Raw genomic sequence first — 17,933 nt, forward strand, 5'->3', positions numbered from 1 at the left:
GTGTTTTTTTTTTCGAAATATAATTTTATGTATATTTTACATGAAGCAGTAAGAGGATCTATACTATCATGCTAGACTTCTTATAAAACATTTAACGTATGTATATGCCAGAGTCATTTCAGAGTGACTTTCACTTGCCCTCCGGTGAAACATAGATACTGAGGCAAAGTTTACGTCCCCATGATCATCCTTCTCTTCCTCGCCTCAAATATTTTTTACCTCTACTTTCCATCATGTGGAATGGTACTTTGTGTAACTAGCATCATGGTAAATGCCATTGCATCTTAAAAAGATAAAAATAAAAAAAAACAATAACAACAACAACAACAATGATATAGAAGAAAAGAAAAAAAAATATAATAATATTCCTTTGTATTATTATATACACTTTTGAATTTCCTTGTATTTATCATCATCAATGTAATAAAATTAAATTATTATAAAATATTTTCTATTATACTATAATCAACTATTGAAATAATTTTTATATATTTTATTTTTATTATTAACTTTAAATATAATCAAGTGTATATTGAAATAATTTTTTTAAATAAATTTAAATTTATATATGAAATTTTTAAGTTGATATTTATTAAAGAGCTTTTTGTTAAAATATTTTTGGTATTTTTTGAATAAGGATTATAGTTAAAATGATGATTAAATTAAATTTAATAAATTGATGATTTTCATGAAAATTTCATTGTTCAATTGCGAGAATTATATTTGAATGAAAAAAAAAAAAAGGAAGAGCAGTTAACATCCTAATCGGGGCGTAGCGAAAAAATTAATTGCCGGATGCAATCCAATCGATTCCCACGACTCTATCTACTATAATGTATATATACACGAAACAAGTGATGAAGCGAATTGAAGAGATCCAAAAGAGCTCAAAACTTACTGAAGCACCCGAATCGATCCGGTCCATTATCGTCGATAAACCGGTATCATACACGAATATCCCTTTTAATTTTTTTTTTTTTTTTATTTTTTTATACCACCTGCGTGTGCAGGGTATCTCAAAATAAAAATTAAAAAAACAACAAATGATCCTTATCCCAAAATCCCTTTTTCACTCACCATGTTATTCAAGATAATCCAAAAATAAATTTTAAAAATTACTTGTTTTTTTTTCTTTATATATTTGATTATTTTTATTTTCTTTTATACGTTTTTCAAAAGATAACAAGTGTATATATATAATTTTTTTTTTTTTTTATCTTGCAACATGAAGATAATGTAATTAAAAAAAAAAATAAAAACAACATAGCATCAATTAAATGACTTTTGATACATGTTTATTAGTTATATAAAAAAAAAAAAAATTATTTAAAAAAAAAAAGTCATTGGTAACTAATGAGATAAGTTATTTTGAAGGATTGAATGATTCATTAAGTTAAATTTTCTGCTTTGATAGAGTTCATGAGTCTTGTTATTTTACCAGCTGCTACATTATTTGATAATAATAATTATTGGCTTCAAGATATGCTATTAAATAATTTATATTATTAGTTTATTTTATGCCTCGTTGTCCTTGTTGTAATAATATTTTTAAAAATTAATGAAAAGATTGACATCAAAAAATATTGCACGATCAAGAATAACATCTAGCTTATGATTTATTCACAGCTTCAAGCACCACTGTTAACAATTCATAACAACATGTTGAAGTAAGCAATGATGTCATCATCCAATGATCAACTCAATACCAGCATTTACATTTTTACAATATATATATTTTTTTTTTTTATTTATGTGTTTTGTAGATCCTGCTTTAATTTTTTCATTTCTTATCAATATTTTAACATCGCAATTGTTGGCTTTGCTAAGTAATGTTTTTCATAGAAATACATTTACACTGTTGTAAAGCAAAGTTAATTAATATTCAAACAAAGAAATGATGATTGATTTGCAGAAAATTTAAATGTAATAATGTCATTAGAATTATCATCATCATCATCTTGGTTTTAAAATTATTTACAAAATCAAATAAATCAGTGTAATCATTAATTTAATTTTTAAATTGATAATCTTGATTCATTTTATTATATAGAATTGTATCGACATGAGAACGATTGAGAATATAAAATGTATTACTTGAGAATTTCTTGAGATACCAGAAGTCTTGATCAGACCAAAACTGCCCTTCAGGATGTTATTCCAATTGCGTTTGATTCTAGATTATCTGATGCATCATTGAAAAAAAAAACTTGCAATTATATATTTTTTTTTTGTTTTATAAATTACAAAATAAAATTTATAGTTTCAATCTTTCTTAATAAATTTAATCAATTGTTTACAACTATCAAATATATATAAAATTCTTTAATTTAAAAATACAAAATACTTTTTACCGTTTTAATAAATGAATAATTAAAAAAAATTTCAAATAAATAATAAATCAATAAAAAAGATAGTAAAATAAATCAATTTACAATATTAACAGTCAATAAATCATAAACAAATAAATCTATTTGTTTAATAGAAAAAAAAAGATAAAGATAAAGATAAAAAATCATCATTAACATTAACAAAATTACAATGATATAAAATTTTTTTTATGATATTCTTATAGCCGCATGTATTTAATCTAGACATCTTGATGGAATCAGAGATTGTTTGGTGATAGTCAATAGGATAAAACATATCGAAGAAGAAGAAGAAGAATATATATATTTTTATTTTTTTTTATTTTTAAAAATGTGATGGTGTACGGAACGAAACGGTACGGTACACGGTACATTCACCAATGACCGAGTGGCACCGATCTTCCCTATTCTTTTCTGCAAAACTATATATACAAAAATACATAATATACCTAATCAATAAACATAAATAATAATAATAATAAATAAATAATAATATTTTTATATTCATATATTAAATACAATATAAAAAATCAAGGAAATGAACGTGACACTGACGCTTCTCCTTAAGAAGAAGCTTCATCTTCATCTTCTACTACTTGTCCATCTTTATTTTTCATAATAAAAAATAAATAAATAATAAATTATGATTAAGAAAAAATTATTTGATTTGAATTTATATATTCACCAGGTTCATAGTCATCATCACGAATGAAATTTAGAAATAAATAAAAAAATGAGACGAAAGACCGAGACGAATTCAAGTTACGCGTTAAGGTATTTTGACCTCTGGCATTCGGGGTCGTTTTAAACTTTGTGCTTGGGAAATGTTATTTTATATATGGACACACACATACACACGTATTATATAAATTTCTTTGTGACTAATTTTTTTATTTTCATTAAATTTTTATAATTAAAATTATGAAAATTTGATGAAAATAAAAAAATATGAAATACTGCTTTAAATTAATTGAAAATTAAATATATATTGTTTTTGATTTTTAAGTAGAAGTCTTCAATGAAACGTGTTATTCACAGACAAACGATAAGATATTGTCTGCAACCAAACTAATAAAAAGCAACAATAAAAAAAAATATTTTTTTTTTTTTAAAAAAATCATGTTTTTCTTGTTTAAATGCTGCAGCATCTTGTAGAATTATTATCCCCAAGGCAATAATATGTTCCGGCGTTTAAATTCAGTGCTGAAGTTTGTTAAAAAAAAAAAACAATGATGATATAAAAGAATATAAAAAAAATAAAAATAGTTACCGTTTCTCCCGGTGGCATAAACAAAAAAGAATATATAAAACATCAATTATTAAATTAGTGGCAAAAAAAAGCCCGAGGCAAATTTTAGATTTTTCTTAATTTTAGCTTCTGACTTTTAAAATTTTTTTTATACGCAGCAAGTATATAACTTTATAAAATTAGCAAATATAAAAAAAATAAAAAATATCCATCCACACTCTATTTTCATTGTCTAAATATTTTTCTCATTATTTTAAATAATAAAAAAATTAAAAATATATATATCTGTTTTTTAACCCCGTTGATCTGATCTTGACTGCATTTTTTTTTTATTATTATTTTGTATTTTTATTCTTGTTCCAAGAGGAATTATTTCGGTCTAAGTTTAGCGTGTGTAAAATTATGAGGGATAAAAGGAGAAAATACATATATAAGAGGGCACATATCCACCTGACGAACCAACAAAACAGCTGTAACCATGTAACATATATTTAGACGGGTTGAGGGGAATATTTTTTTAACCTTTTTTTTTTATATTTTTATAAGAAGCGACTAGACTTGTTATATATCTTTTCGACCCGCCACTATGCACTTTTTGTTTCTTTTTTTTTTTTTCCTTTTTTTAAAAATATAATTATTGGTATCGTTTTAATCCTAGAATTCAGACTAGAATTCAGACTAGACTGGAATTATATAATTTTGACTATTCGATTCTTCAAATTTAGTGTGATTTAAAAAATAATTAAATACTAAAAAAAATAACAACACTTTAAAGGTGTAGTGGAATTTAATTTAATTTTTTTTTATAGAGGAAGAGGATGCGTATTTTATTAGAATTTATTTATTTTTTTTTTTAAATATAATATGGAATATCAGGTCATTTAAATTCGCGGTCATGCGGAGCTCACGAGGTGATACATTCAATTGATTCCACTCGTGCCAATGTTTTTTCATTTAATTTAGATTTTTTTTTTTTTTTTTTAAATATATACAGTTTTTTTTTTTTGCTTTTTTAATTTTTGATTATTTTTTTTTTTGTGTGTGGGTTTTTTTTTTTTTATCCAAATTCCATATAAGGATTTTATAAATAAATTATAAAAATTCACATCACGTTGTTTAACCGCACAATCTGTAAATAAAGCAAAAATTCTCTTTTATTCTCTGCACGATGTTAAATTGCCAAAAAAGAATTTAAAAAAAAAAAATTAAAAATAAAATATATAAACGAATGAATAATGATCACATGTGAAAAATTCGATTGTTGTGTTGGAGGATGATTCTATGTCATCCTCATTTGAACAATCACTTTGAATGGAAAAAAATAAAGTTAAAAAAATAAATGAAACTAACATTAAATAAGCTCCGTTATATTGCTTTAGAAAATAAACACGACATATCGCACGACCCAAAATATATATAACTATTTTAAAACATGAAAAACATTTCTATTAAATTACATATATATATTTTGCAATAAAAATTTAAAAACTATAATATTATTATTATAAAAAAAAATAGAAATTCACATATTTATATTATTTATTATTTTATTGTATAAGAATTTTATTGAAAAGTTTGCAAATAAAATTGCATTAAATGCACACAATAATTTTTTAAATAATAATAATTTTTAAATTATCAAAAATAATTATCTAAAAATGCAAAAAAAAAAAAATGAAATAATACATTTCTAAAAATAATACCCACATATATTCATGGAAATTTATTTTTGTATGGTAGTTCATAGAACACCAAGTCCATCTGGATTGATTTTCGTTAAAAAAAAAAACAAAGTATATATATTTTTTTAAACATTCCAATAAATTAACGCGAATTTTTGACAAAATTTGAAGTATTGTAAATAAATCGTAGAACTTTTATAATGCCACATAGTTGTAAATACACCAAGCCAAGTTGATGATTTTGTAATGACCGCAGGGTCGAGGCCAAAGAGCCGCAGGAGCCAGTGCATGGTTATACACACCGGGATATATAAACTCAAAAAAAGAAAAAATAAATAAAAAAACTAACAAAAAATCCAAAAATAAAAAAATAAATAGCCCCATATAAGCATTGAGCTCGTGCGCGATTTAAACACCAAAGTCAAGAAGCCAAAGTCAAGAAGAAAAAGTAATTTATTTATCCTTTATTTTGTTTTTTAAAATTATATTTTTTTCCCTTTAGTTCGTAGAGGTCGGGTGTGCTAGAAAAGATGAACTTAGCCCCTGGCACAGCTCATCCTCTCTATAACTCCTTTGGCACAGAAAAAATTTTTAAAAAATTAAATAAAGAGAGTGTATCTAGTACATATATAAATGTAGAAAATACCGGAATACATTTTAATACGAAGAAGCCTCAACCATGGTCCTCGCGTGAAAGTTGTTAACCTCATCATCATCATCATCATTTTTCCCTGTATAACTTATGGCTTCTCTATACTTGCAATACCTGCTTTGTATATATGTATATGTATTTTTTTTTTTTTCAAGACCCCCTTGAGCATCTTTGACGGTATGCCAACCGCCAAGTGTGTCTTTGACTTTTTCGATTTGCCAATGGCACCGCCGACCTATGTCAATCTGTCCCACATGATTCTCAATCCTTCTCTTTTTTATATATTTTATCATCAACTTCACATCTTTTTGATTATATGGAAAAAATAAAATCATCTGAATCTTTACATGGCACTATTAATTTTATTTACAATATATATATATCATTTTTAATTAAAAAAAAAAATATAATCATTACTTGACACATCATATTGAGGTATTTTTAAAATTGATATATACGTTTTAATTAAATTCTGGCTCTATTATATTATTTTTGTGGTTGAATTAATAAAGATAAATTTGTTTAAAATTTCTTGGCTTTTTTTCTCTTGCTAATTTCTTTATAGTAACTATTTTTTTTTTTTTTTAATGTGAGACATGTGATTAGCTGCGGATGAACTGTACACAATGAGTCATCATCATTTGCGAGAGAATATATATATGAAGATGTATATTAAAAAAAACAGGTATTATAAATGAATATATATGTATTTTAATTTATTTATTTTTAAATGAATTTTTATTAAAGTCTAACTTGAATTTAATCGTGATAAAATCAACCTGGAATTTTAGAAATTTCACATTTAATAATAATTATATTTAAGAATTTTTTGTTAATTATCATTGAACAAAATTTAGGATAAATTAAATATATATTTTTTTTTTTTTTTGTATTTTATATAAGTTTTAATGAACGACGACCTGTTTAGAAGTCGAACAGGTCGTGGGTCGCGAGGTCATTTAAACACGATGATGCGACCATGTTTTTAATGTACATATTGTATGGCTGTTTATTTATGTCAAAGAATGACTCTATAGAGTCACATGAAATAAAATAATTATTTATATTTTACACATAATGAGTGTAAAATAATAAATCCAAAAAAAAAAAAAATCAAAATTTTAATTTACAAAAAAAACCGCATAAAAGAATTTAAAAAAAAAAAAAAATTATAAAGATGGAATTTAAGATAAAAGAGAATAATTAAATGTAAAAATTTAAAAATAAAAAAATACCAACATTATAATTGTTATTTATACATATTATAAAATAACTTGAAAAAAAAAAAATACAATTTTTTTATATTTAAATAAATATATTTTAGCAGTAAGAAAAAAAAAAATAAATTTAAAATTTATTTTAATTAAATTTTTATTTAAATATAAAACAATTATTTATTTAATTTATATATATAAACATTTGCAATAAAATAATATTGAGTAATATATACAATATATAGATTTGAAAAAAAAAAAAAAAATCATCATTAAATTAAAATTTATTTAAAATTAATTAATTAAAATTGATTCATCTAACGGACATGTTCAATCTACAAATGGCTCATCTATAATATATTCGATTGAATCATCATGCCGATCCTTTGAAACTGTAGAATCACGCATCAGAAAAAAAAGAAATATATATATATATTCGCAATATAATAATGTAAATTAATTTATAAATAGAGAAATAAATATATTTATTATTTCAAACACATGAAAAATAAGTTAATAAATATAAATTTTTAAAAAAATAACATGTATCGAATACACTGGTTAATCGAAGGTCACGTCATTCATCATCAACAAGTGACTCGATATCGTGAGAAAAAAAACGTAATACTCATTTGACTGCAAAAAAAAAAATAAACAAAGTAAAGGAAAAATGTGAAAATAAATATTTCTAATAATGAAAAACATATTAATTTTTTTTTAAAAAATCATTAAATAAGTAGGTTCATATTGTTTTCGACCTTGAAGTTAAACACGACTGTTGTATATTCAAGATAAAAATAATAACTTCCAATTAGTTTTGTCTAATTATATATACAGAAAAATAAAAAATTATCTAAATATTTTTACAATAAATTTAATTGTTATTTTCAATTATATATTATATTTTATTTTTAATTTAAAATGTAAAATTAAATTATTTTTAAAAACAATAAGTAAATATTAAATTATATACTTAATTTTTTTTTTTTTTTATTTTATTTTCTATGATTATGATGGGAAAATTGTTGTAGTAATTTGAGGAAAAAACTGTTTTAACTGAGATCTATTGATCGTAAAAATTAATAATAGTTTTGAGTATTAGAATACACAGTAATTTAGTTGTATATTTATTGTGTACCGAGGTAATTTGGCTGTTCATATATGTTGCAAATAAAAATTATTATTTTTACAATTATTATTTGAATATATTGTTGTAATTTTTTTTTTATATAACTCTTCTCGAAATATGAAGGACATTTTTGCACGTAATATTGCGGGATTGTATTCTCAATAATGCCATCAGCAATATAAATTTTATACTTGTTATTATTTAGTTATCCTTGATGATATATTAAACTAAACATCTCAAGATCATGTGAAAGATTTTATTTCTAAATGTATATGTATATATATTTTTTTTTTATATTTTACTATTCAAATAGAAGGTAAAAAAGACACGTGGATGTCCTTGAGGTGAACCATCTAGCAAATGAACTCTGTTAATTTTTTTTTTTTTTCTTTTAAATTTATAATAAATATACTTATCAGATGAATCTTATGGTTTTTAAAGATTATTTATGGAAAATGAAATGACATTAATGTGATAAATAATTGTATCTTATTTTTTAGCAATGACGAAAATTATATATAGAAAAATCAACGCAATAATATTTTATCAAATGAATATTATTAAAATAAATTATACTATTATTATTATATTATTAAATTATCAACCCCATTTTTTGTTTTTAATGATGTGTCAAGACAAAGACATTGAAAACAAAAATTCATAATCAAGATCCAATCTATAAGTGACAATTTATTATTACTATTATTTCGTTTTTTTTTTTTCGTTTTTGGACATCGTAGAATTTAAATCAATTTAGTCAACCAGACAGAGATCATCCAGATATCCCAAGAACTCAAAAAAATATCTGTCGAAATATTTTTTTTTGGTATTCTTGGTGTTCCAATGAGTCACAGAATTTAATTCATAATAAAAAAAAATAAAATAATTAATAGAATATTTATTTACAATTAATTATAATCAAATATTGATAGTTTTTTTTTTTTTTTTGATAATTTTTAAAACTAATGTTATTATCAAGATGTATAAAATTAAAAAAAAAAAAAAAAAAACAGATTCTTGCTTGAGTCGTCATGCTTCGTAAGCTATCTTTAAAATAACGTTACTACATTTAAATTTTATTCACCGTATACATCGTCCATTATTACGCCGAGGAAAAACGAATATAAATTTTTATTAAAAATAATAAAAAGTAGGCGCACACAGAAGAAATATTGTTGATATATAAAATGTATAAAAAAAAAGAGTATTAAAGAATTGAAGATATTATTTTATTTTTGAAAAATATATATATATAAAAAGGTGTGCAAATCAAATGTGAATATAAAATTATTTTTTTTCAAATAAAAATACAAGGTTTATATCGGTATTATGCATTTTGCGGAAGAGGTTGAAAAGTTCACGTGAAATGTATGATAGTATTGGTCTAAAAATCGCAATGCCAGTAAAAACAGTTTCCAAGTGAAAGTCTATATGCGTGTATCATCACTAAATATATATATATATTTGTTAATATATTTGCTAGAAAATTTTCAAGCGATAAAATATTTTCAAATTTCTCACGCTCAATTGTCTCTTTTTATTTATTTATTATCTCTCTCACATTTTTTTTATTATTTTTCTATATTTTACAATAAAAAATGATATAATATTTTCAAGTTTATAGATTTTTTTTATTTATAGTTAAGGGTGGTGTTGATTTGATGGATTTTAAACTGTTGCAATTTCGACGACGACAAATCGAATAAAATATTTGGGTGACTATACGAGACGTCACAACCCTGAAGGCATTATTTTATTTAAAGACATGACCTTGCCAAATGTCTGATCTAATCCAAGACTAGAAATTCAAAACCCTATTATTAAAAAATAATAATATACTGAATATTTTTGCCGAAATCAATTAATCGTAAATTCGAAAAATTCGAAATATTTATTAATTCGAAATAACAATTAAAATTCCATTTAAAAAAATTATTTATTTATAAATTTATTGTTAATTTAATGGTAAATTTATTTTTTTTTTTTTTCTTGTAATGATGATTTTTTTTAACTTTTGTAATTTATAGAAAAATATTTCATATTTGTTTATAGAGATAATAATAAAATATAAAAAAAAAATTATGTAGAGAGAAAATTGCAATAAAAATGAGAATATAAAATTAAAGAGAGGGTCAAGTACCTTGATAATAATTTGTAAAGCCAACTAGTATATTCTTTTGAATATATGTAGAGACATAAAAGTTTAAAACGAACCGGTGTTTGCTTCACAAAACTTCAAAGCGTGTCGAGTTTTAAAAGTCAGTTGTACATATACGGTTTAATAACTTTCAAGTATTATATCCACATGTATATATGTTGTATTTGTTATATTTTTATAAATTTATATATATAATATTTAATATGGGGATAAAAATGTATGGTGTAGGCACGAGCATCAGCCAAGCGAAAGAATTTTACCTTCCATCGTTGTCGAGACACGTTGGATTCATCGGACTTCGAGACGTTGAGTTCCGTTTCGCGGAAATAATAATGAAAAATAAAAAATTAAATATATATATATAAGTAAAAGAGAAGAAGAATAAAAAAATAAGCGACTTAAACTAGTGGTATGCCACATGTGTTTTCAGTGTTCACTCACTCAATACACCAGACTATTTCGTCACGGAATAGTCATGTTAATATCTGATTATTTAATTCAAAAACAAATTGTAATAATTTAATAGTTTTTTTTTTTTCTATTAAAATATATCGTTAACAATCATTATTTAATAATTAAAAAAAAAATTAATGTAAATTATATTTTGTTCATTATTTTATCCTACAAAATAAAACAATCGAAATAATTTCGAATTTTAATTTTATAAGTTGAATTAGCTGACACTTAATTATTGTTAATTTTAAATATAAACAAATATAATTTAATCAAATTAACATTTCAAGGAACACGAATAAATATATATACGTTTTATCATTTTTTTTTTTACGAAAAACTATATTTATTCATCTACATCACGCAATTCTCATATAAATAGAAAAAAAAAAACACTTATCTTCATCACTATTGTCTATTAAATATTTCATAAATAATTGTTACAAATTTTTAATTAAACTGTAAGCAGAGTTTTTTTGTTTTTTTTGTCAATAAATGATAAATGATTTTAAATAAATTAAAATTATGAAAGCCTTAGCATTTCGTTGAATCTCGTTGGTTAAATTATTAATAAATATTTATGATTGAAATAAACTGTATATACAGTGTTGGTTTTTTTTTTTTTTATAATAAAATCATGAAATTATAGTTTTTTAATTACTTGTTACGTCGGTTTTTTTGTTTTACTTTTTATTAAAAATGATTTTAAATAATTTAACAGTAATAACTACACACATTACATTAACAATTACAATATGAAAAAAACATCTAAGGACACACTTCTTCCACGACGTTTTAAAAATAGATATTTCATTTTTTTAAAATCACAGTTTCTAGAAAAAAGGGGTAGTAACTTTGTGTCTCAAAAATATAAACTGTATTTATTATCATTATTTTCTTTTTAATTTTCTTTTTGATTGACTAAAAAACCTGTGATATTTTTATTTTTTCTTATCACTTGGATATCTTATGCTACCATTGAGTTGTGATGTTAGTTAAAAATAAAAATAATAACTGAATTAATCAGCTGTTAAATACATAAATATATATGATTTTCTTTAAACTTCATTGGAATGAGTGGTGTTTTTTTATGAAAACAGTATGCAAATATTATAAGCCACAATTGGTATTTTTCTTTTTTTCTTTTGTAAATTTTGATTTGTGGCTTTTTAAATTTTCATTATTGCTTTTTCCTTTGTCATACGTACCATGAAAATTATTTTCTAGGGGATTCATCAATTTCCATTTCTTCATTGTGAGCAGATTCAGTGGCTACTTGAGTAGTTGTTAATATTTTATCATCTGATAAATTTTCAACTTCTGTATGTTAAAAAAATAAATTAAATTAAAATAAATTGAACGAAATAATTTAAAAGCTAATTTAATATATAAAAAAGAAGACGCCATCAAACCTTGTTCAGATTCAGTTGTTTTATTTTCTGGTATATGCTCTTCTGGAGTATCATTGTCTGATGTATCAGGTTTCTCAACAACCTCGATATCAGAATCTATCAAATAAAAATAATAAAAATCAAAATAAATTAACAATTAATTTCATTAAAAGATGAGTATATCATACCAGAACCAGATGAATTTGATGATTCAGTTAATTTTTTAGAATTCAATGCAAATGCAATTGGTGATGTAACATCATTATCTAATTTTGGTGCTGATGGTTTTTGTTTTCTTGCTGCATTCCAATAATTACAATAACAACAACGAAAACCAAAAAATTCAAATTCTTCTTTTAATGCCATGCCATTGTGTGAATCACACTGTTGACAAATTAAAGCATATCTATTTGATGGTCCATCACCAACAAGATATTCAACCAAACGATCCAAATAACTTCTCTGCTGAGAAAGAATTGGACGCGGTAAAGGTGAGCCTAAAAAAACAATAAAAAAATTGAATAATAAATTACTAAACAAGATTAAATAAAAAATACAAGAAAAAGCAGTCAAATCAATTAGTGATTTTAGTTAAAAACAATATGAATTAAGCAGGAAAAAAATAGAGGAAGTTGAAAAAGAAAAAAAAAAAAACATAATGTGTTACTGACGAGGGCTCATTAACGAAGCAACAGGTGATTTAATATTGGACATTGGTCCAGCTGGAGTATTGTATTGGGATGTAAATCCAATAGCAAGAGGACGAGCACCAAATTTTGGCGTACCAATTGATGGTGTTACTCCTCCTGGACTTGCAAAATTAAATGCTCGTCTTCGTAATTCATTTCCACCAGCTGACATTGGTGACAGTGCATTTTGTCCAACACCTCGTCCACTTTGTGGTACAACTGATCCAATTGGTGATGTTATTGAAGCACGTGGTGTATCAACTGGACGTTTTGGTGTATCTGTTGGACTTGTAATTTTTCCAACAGGCTAAAATTTAAATGAAAAGAAATAAATATATTTTATAAAAATATATTTGTTTTATTTATTTGCTTTTTTACAAACCTGTGGTGTCAGCTGAAATGAATAATATTTTTATACAATTAGTTGTCGTTTTAATTTTAATAAATTATTATTTCTTTTTTTATATTTTGAATGATTAATTACCGGTGTCATTCGAAGTTGATCTGGAGCAAATTTTAACAATATTTCCTTGGCTTTTTTGTAAGTTTCTTTCTCTGTAACTTCTTCTAATATTTTTTTTTTTTCTTGTTCCATTGTTATTAGTTTATCATGATTTTTAGAAATCTTTCGCTTGTAGTACCAACTCACCATTTTTTTAGTAATTATAATACTGAAAAATAATAAATAAAAATATATATTTTTTAATTGTTTCTTATAATTTAAATGTTCAACTTACAGCAATGGAAATATGAGCAATGGAGTAATGTAAAATAACTGATCATACAATGATGCAGGAAAAAAGTAAAAGTAAAAAACAACTGCTGTTACAATGTAAAGTAAAACACTGTATATCAATAATGTACCGACAATTTTTTTGTGTCTTTGTTCAGTCGTTGTTCCATATTGTTCAATTTTTTTAATTTGCTAAAAATAATAATAATCATTAAGAAACAATCATCATAGAAATAAATTTAAAAACAAAAAAATTATTACCGTGTCAAGGTCTTCTAAAATTTCAATTGTTGTTTTCTTTTTCTAAAAATAAATGATAAAAATTATTGATAACACTATTCAAACATTAGTCATTATTAAAATATGTTTTTTTATATTTTTATTTCAACAATATATGAGTCATTTAAAAAACTTTTCTAATAATGATAATAAGCGTCTACAATATGTTGGCAAAAATATCTGTTGAGAATGTTTTTTTATTTTAAATTATTTAACGTTATTTAAAATAATCCAAATATAGATTGACCCTTATTAACCAAATCTACAATTTAGCACAAACGTTATACACATTGCTGTGTCATTGGATGGTAATTTTGGATTCAACAAGACTTGTAATGAATACATTATCACATTTACCTTGCAATTTTAATTCATCAAAAATTTTAAATAAAAATTCAACATTAAATATATCATTTAAAAAAACAAATACAATGTTATTTCAACTGGTATTAGAGTTATTTTTATATTTATTTTTGTTTTTTTCTAAATTCAAATTTATCAAACGTCAGAACAACAAGTAGTTTTTCCCAATAACATGACAATCATATAATTTAAATATTAAAAACAATTAATTATCAAAAAAAAAAAAAAAGATTAATCAACTATTAAAAACAAATAAATTTTCATAATATTTTTTAATAACAATAACAAATTAATAATGACTTAATATGGTAAACTTAACCTTAAAAATTTTCTATTTGCTTTGTTGGCATATTTTTATTTAATTAATTTATCAACAATTACTTACTCTAAATCTGGAAAATATAACACCCATTTTTTGTGAGATATTAATTTAACTGTGCAATGAATATGAATTGTGTTTTTTTTATTTTTATGTACGTTGACTGTCATGCAAATATGGTTACAACGCTTGACTCCGACCACTACACAACATCAGCCGTTTTTTTTTTTCTCCGTTTTCAAAATAGAATATGTCAACGCATGCGTGGACAAGTGTTAAAAAAATACGCATGGGTTGGTAATTGTTATTTTATATTTTTTTATTTATATTTTTTTTTGATAAATAAATAAAAAGGTATTTAGTGCAATTTAAAAAAAAAAAAACCAACTAAAATTTTTGTAGATTCTTGAAATAACACTGTACAGTTTTGAATTTTTTTGTACTTAATTATTGTTTAATTAATTCATCAGGTTGACTACTTTTTGGAGAAGCTTTTGTAAAAAGTCCAGTTGATTTTTTAGATACCAAATTTAAAAAATAGCCAGACTAATCACAAAGAAAATAAAATAAAAATTTTGTTTCAATTGTTAATTGGACTTTAAGACTTGTTTTATTTTATAACAATATGAAAAATTGAAAATATCAATTTGACAGTTTAGGAGCACAATCACACAAATTACTTTTGGATATTAAACAACACAAATATAAATATTTACACACAAAAAACTTTGTGCTGTTAACACCATAATATTCAATAAATTTATGAAAAAATAATACTTTTAATTTGTTTAATATTTTGTTGTTTTATTTTCAATTAAAAAAAAAAAAATAATTACAAATTTACTTTTCTGTTTTTTTTGTTTTAACAGAGGCTTGACGTGCTTTGATTACTTTGACAACAATTTTTTGTTCTTCGATGAGAAAAGCACGAACGATTCTGAAATTAAAATAGAAAAAAAAACAAAATAAATTAGTTGTTGTTTATATAAATAATAGCCGAAATAAATGTATTAAAAAATAATGAAGGATAAAAAATAGATTAATAAAATAGAAATAAAATTGAGTAACAATTATTTTTTTGTGGTAATTTAATATTTTGATTTGAGGGATAAAAAGAGCTAACCTTTCTTTAACACATCTGTGACAAAGTACACCACCATAGACACGTTTTACGGTCTTTTTACGACGACACATACGTGAACGTTCCATAGGACGAGCTGGTTGAATACCTCTAAGTTTTTCTTTGCATCCACCACATGTTGGTATCTTCTTGGGTTTCTTCAAGTATTGATAAACGAGTTTACCACCTGGTGTACGAACACTGTCAAATAAAAATTAACCAACAATATAATTTAAACTGTCTATTACTATTATTTTAATTGACAAAATTAATAAATAAATAATAACAATTATTTATATTATTATTGTTATAATAATAAATATTACTTACACACGGGTTCTGTTGCTCTTGGTGTTGTACGACAATCGTCGTCTGAACGTCAGCCGTTGTACCATTTTGTTCTTCTGTAATTAAAATCAACATAATTACTCATTTAATATTAATATTATTATATTCATACATATTTTAATTATTTAAATTTTTATTAATTATTATTAACAATGTTATGATTGTTTATTTAATAATAGATTAATTATATTTAATTTATTTTAATATATAAAGAGCACATGAAAACACACACCTTTCTGAACCTCGAACAAAAGGAAAAGACGCATTAATGCAAGATGTGTCCGCTTCCGCTGTGTTGGCGGGGTAAGCGCCATCATTATCGTCATCATCATCAGCAGTTAAATAGGATTTAATTTTGTCAAAATATGATAGATGGAACTTTTCTAATTGTTATTATTATTATCGACATTTGTTTATAAACAAACAAAATTGTTATCTATTTTTTTTTAACTTATTATTCTAGATTTTTAGCTGAATTTTTTAAAAAATTTATTTATTATTAATTATTTTATTCTTTTAATTTACAAGTTAAATTTTCACATGATTTATCAGTAATATCAATGTGTTCATTATCCAAATAATCATTGACATGTTTACATTGTTCATTTATATTTAGGACAGCTTGTTCAATGAGTTCAAGTGCCAATGGTGATACTTTTGGTAATGGTAATTTATTTTCAACACCATGAACACCAAGTTTAACTTCATGAGTAAAAAATCTACAAAATGGCATGATATTTGAACGTATGTAAATACTGTTAATGATATTTGTTTTTCCAGTTAATGCTTGAGCAATTTGTGATATTAATTTTGCACTAGATACTCCAGATGACATTGATGGTCCATTAAAATTACCATTTGTTTCTTCCAGATCAATATCAGCTGTTTTAAGTTGATTTATTAATTGTCTTTCATGTTCCTTGAATGAAAACAAATTATATTATTCAATTTAAAAAAAAGTTAATGGATCATTTAACAGGATGAATATAATTATTTACTCGTGATATTTGATTTAATGATTGTGCTCTTGTTATTAATGGTACAATTGTCGTTGGATCAGCACCTCCAACAATTGGAATTGAAATAAAAGCTGGATCCAAGTCAAATAAATTACCAGCCATTGCTTCAATTCTCATTTTATCAATACCAACTGATCCAATAACTTTACTAGGATTCCATTGTCCATATCTACGAAATATTTCTGATACAAGTGGCAGTGTTGATGTCACTGGACGAGCAAATACAACAAAAATTGCTGATGGACATGTCATCACCAATTTCTTAGCAATGTCCCTGATGTAATTTGAAATCATCGAAAATTGTTCTTTTGGATCATTGGTACTTATTCTACTGTCTACATTGTCCATCAATGCAATTATATTTGTCTATTAAAAAAGTTAATTAAATTTAAAATATTCTTAATTAAATTGTAAAAAATATCAATTTACTTTTGATACAGCTTCATTAAAATCTTGAATTTTATAATATTTAATCTTTGCTGATGTGTCTATGTTACTGGCATCAACAACATCACCTGATAAACAATCTTTTGTGTCAATAATATTTATTGTATTTATGTGTTTTAATTGTTTTAATATAATTGCTGTGTAAATTGAGGTCATTCCTCCACCAATTATACCAACATTTATATTATTTTTATAACAAGATAAATTATTTAAATTTGATAATTGTATTTTTGAAATTAACATATATTTATTTATTGTAAAAATATTAATTTTTTTAAATTTATACATTTTTAATTTTGTAGAAATTTAATTATAATAGGGT

At 23.5% G+C, this 17,933-nt stretch overlaps 3 protein-coding genes across 6 annotated transcripts; all 3 read right to left on the reverse strand.

The window, feature by feature from the left end:
* Positions 1–11,590: 11,590 nt before the first annotated feature.
* LOC122853034 (endoplasmic reticulum junction formation protein lunapark-A) lies at positions 11,591–15,454 on the reverse strand. 3 transcript variants are annotated; one of them, XM_044153239.1, is made up of 9 exons: positions 14,744–14,899; positions 13,978–14,019; positions 13,721–13,908; positions 13,468–13,654; positions 13,366–13,377; positions 13,080–13,290; positions 12,483–12,791; positions 12,316–12,411; positions 11,591–12,223 (listed from the first exon to the last, which is right to left on the reverse strand). In XM_044153239.1, exons 1-9 carry the CDS (start codon positions 14,768–14,770, stop codon positions 12,120–12,122), a joined length of 1,176 nt encoding a protein of 391 aa, XP_044009174.1. In that variant the 5' UTR covers positions 14,771–14,899; the 3' UTR covers positions 11,591–12,119. The 3 variants fall into 3 exon arrangements, with proteins under 3 accessions (XP_044009174.1, XP_044009173.1, XP_044009175.1); XM_044153238.1 differs by having other exon boundaries at positions 12,966–13,290; XM_044153240.1 differs by lacking the exons at positions 13,721–13,908; positions 13,978–14,019 and having other exon boundaries at positions 12,966–13,290; positions 14,744–15,454.
* Positions 15,455–15,458: 4 nt separating this feature from the next.
* LOC122853035 (60S ribosomal protein L34-like) lies at positions 15,459–16,426 on the reverse strand. 2 transcript variants are annotated; one of them, XM_044153241.1, is made up of 4 exons: positions 16,378–16,426; positions 16,128–16,201; positions 15,801–15,998; positions 15,459–15,614 (listed from the first exon to the last, which is right to left on the reverse strand). In XM_044153241.1, the coding sequence occupies exons 2-4, from the start codon at positions 16,190–16,192 to the stop codon at positions 15,518–15,520; spliced, it is 360 nt and encodes a 119-aa protein (XP_044009176.1). In that variant the 5' UTR covers positions 16,193–16,201; positions 16,378–16,426; the 3' UTR covers positions 15,459–15,517. The 2 variants fall into 2 exon arrangements, with proteins under 2 accessions (XP_044009176.1, XP_044009177.1); XM_044153242.1 differs by lacking the exon at positions 16,378–16,426 and adding an exon at positions 16,258–16,377.
* A 198-nt stretch (positions 16,427–16,624) lies between these two features.
* LOC122853036 (malate dehydrogenase-like) lies at positions 16,625–17,857 on the reverse strand. The gene is made up of 3 exons (XM_044153243.1): positions 17,594–17,857; positions 17,144–17,530; positions 16,625–17,064 (listed from the first exon to the last, which is right to left on the reverse strand). The coding sequence occupies exons 1-3, from the start codon at positions 17,852–17,854 to the stop codon at positions 16,654–16,656; spliced, it is 1,059 nt and encodes a 352-aa protein (XP_044009178.1). The 5' UTR covers positions 17,855–17,857; the 3' UTR covers positions 16,625–16,653.
* Between the last annotated feature and the right edge of the window lie 76 nt (positions 17,858–17,933).

Source organism: Aphidius gifuensis, linkage group LG3 (genome assembly GCF_014905175.1).
Source record: "Aphidius gifuensis isolate YNYX2018 linkage group LG3, ASM1490517v1, whole genome shotgun sequence".
Lineage (NCBI taxonomy): Eukaryota > Metazoa > Arthropoda > Insecta > Hymenoptera > Braconidae > Aphidius > Aphidius gifuensis.

What these genes read in the sequence shown, in the direction of transcription:
- LOC122853034 (XM_044153238.1), bottom strand. Translation starts at nt 14,770, where the DNA reads ATGGGTGTTATATTTTCCAGATTTAGA. An exon ending in TTTTAGAAGACCTTGACACG is followed by an intron (nt 13,909 to 13,977) that starts GTAATAATTTTT and finishes TATTATTTTTAG; the next exon opens with CAAATTAAAAAAATTGAACA. An exon ending in AACAACTGAATCTGAACAAG is followed by an intron (nt 12,224 to 12,315) that starts GTTTGATGGCGT and finishes TTTAACATACAG; the next exon opens with AAGTTGAAAATTTATCAGAT.
- LOC122853035 (XM_044153241.1), bottom strand. Translation starts at nt 16,192, where the DNA reads ATGGTACAACGGCTGACGTTCAGACGACGATTGTCGTACAACACCAAG. An exon ending in AAGAGCAACAGAACCCGTGT is followed by an intron (nt 15,999 to 16,127) that starts GTAAGTAATATT and finishes TTTATTTGACAG; the next exon opens with TGTTCGTACACCAGGTGGTA. An exon ending in CACAGATGTGTTAAAGAAAG is followed by an intron (nt 15,615 to 15,800) that starts GTTAGCTCTTTT and finishes TTTTAATTTCAG; the next exon opens with AATCGTTCGTGCTTTTCTCA.
- LOC122853036 (XM_044153243.1), bottom strand. Translation starts at nt 17,854, where the DNA reads ATGTTAATTTCAAAAATACAATTATCAAATTTAAATAATTTATCTTGT. An exon ending in TTAATGAAGCTGTATCAAAA is followed by an intron (nt 17,531 to 17,593) that starts GTAAATTGATAT and finishes CTTTTTTAATAG; the next exon opens with ACAAATATAATTGCATTGAT. An exon ending in CATTAAATCAAATATCACGA is followed by an intron (nt 17,065 to 17,143) that starts GTAAATAATTAT and finishes TTTTCATTCAAG; the next exon opens with GAACATGAAAGACAATTAAT.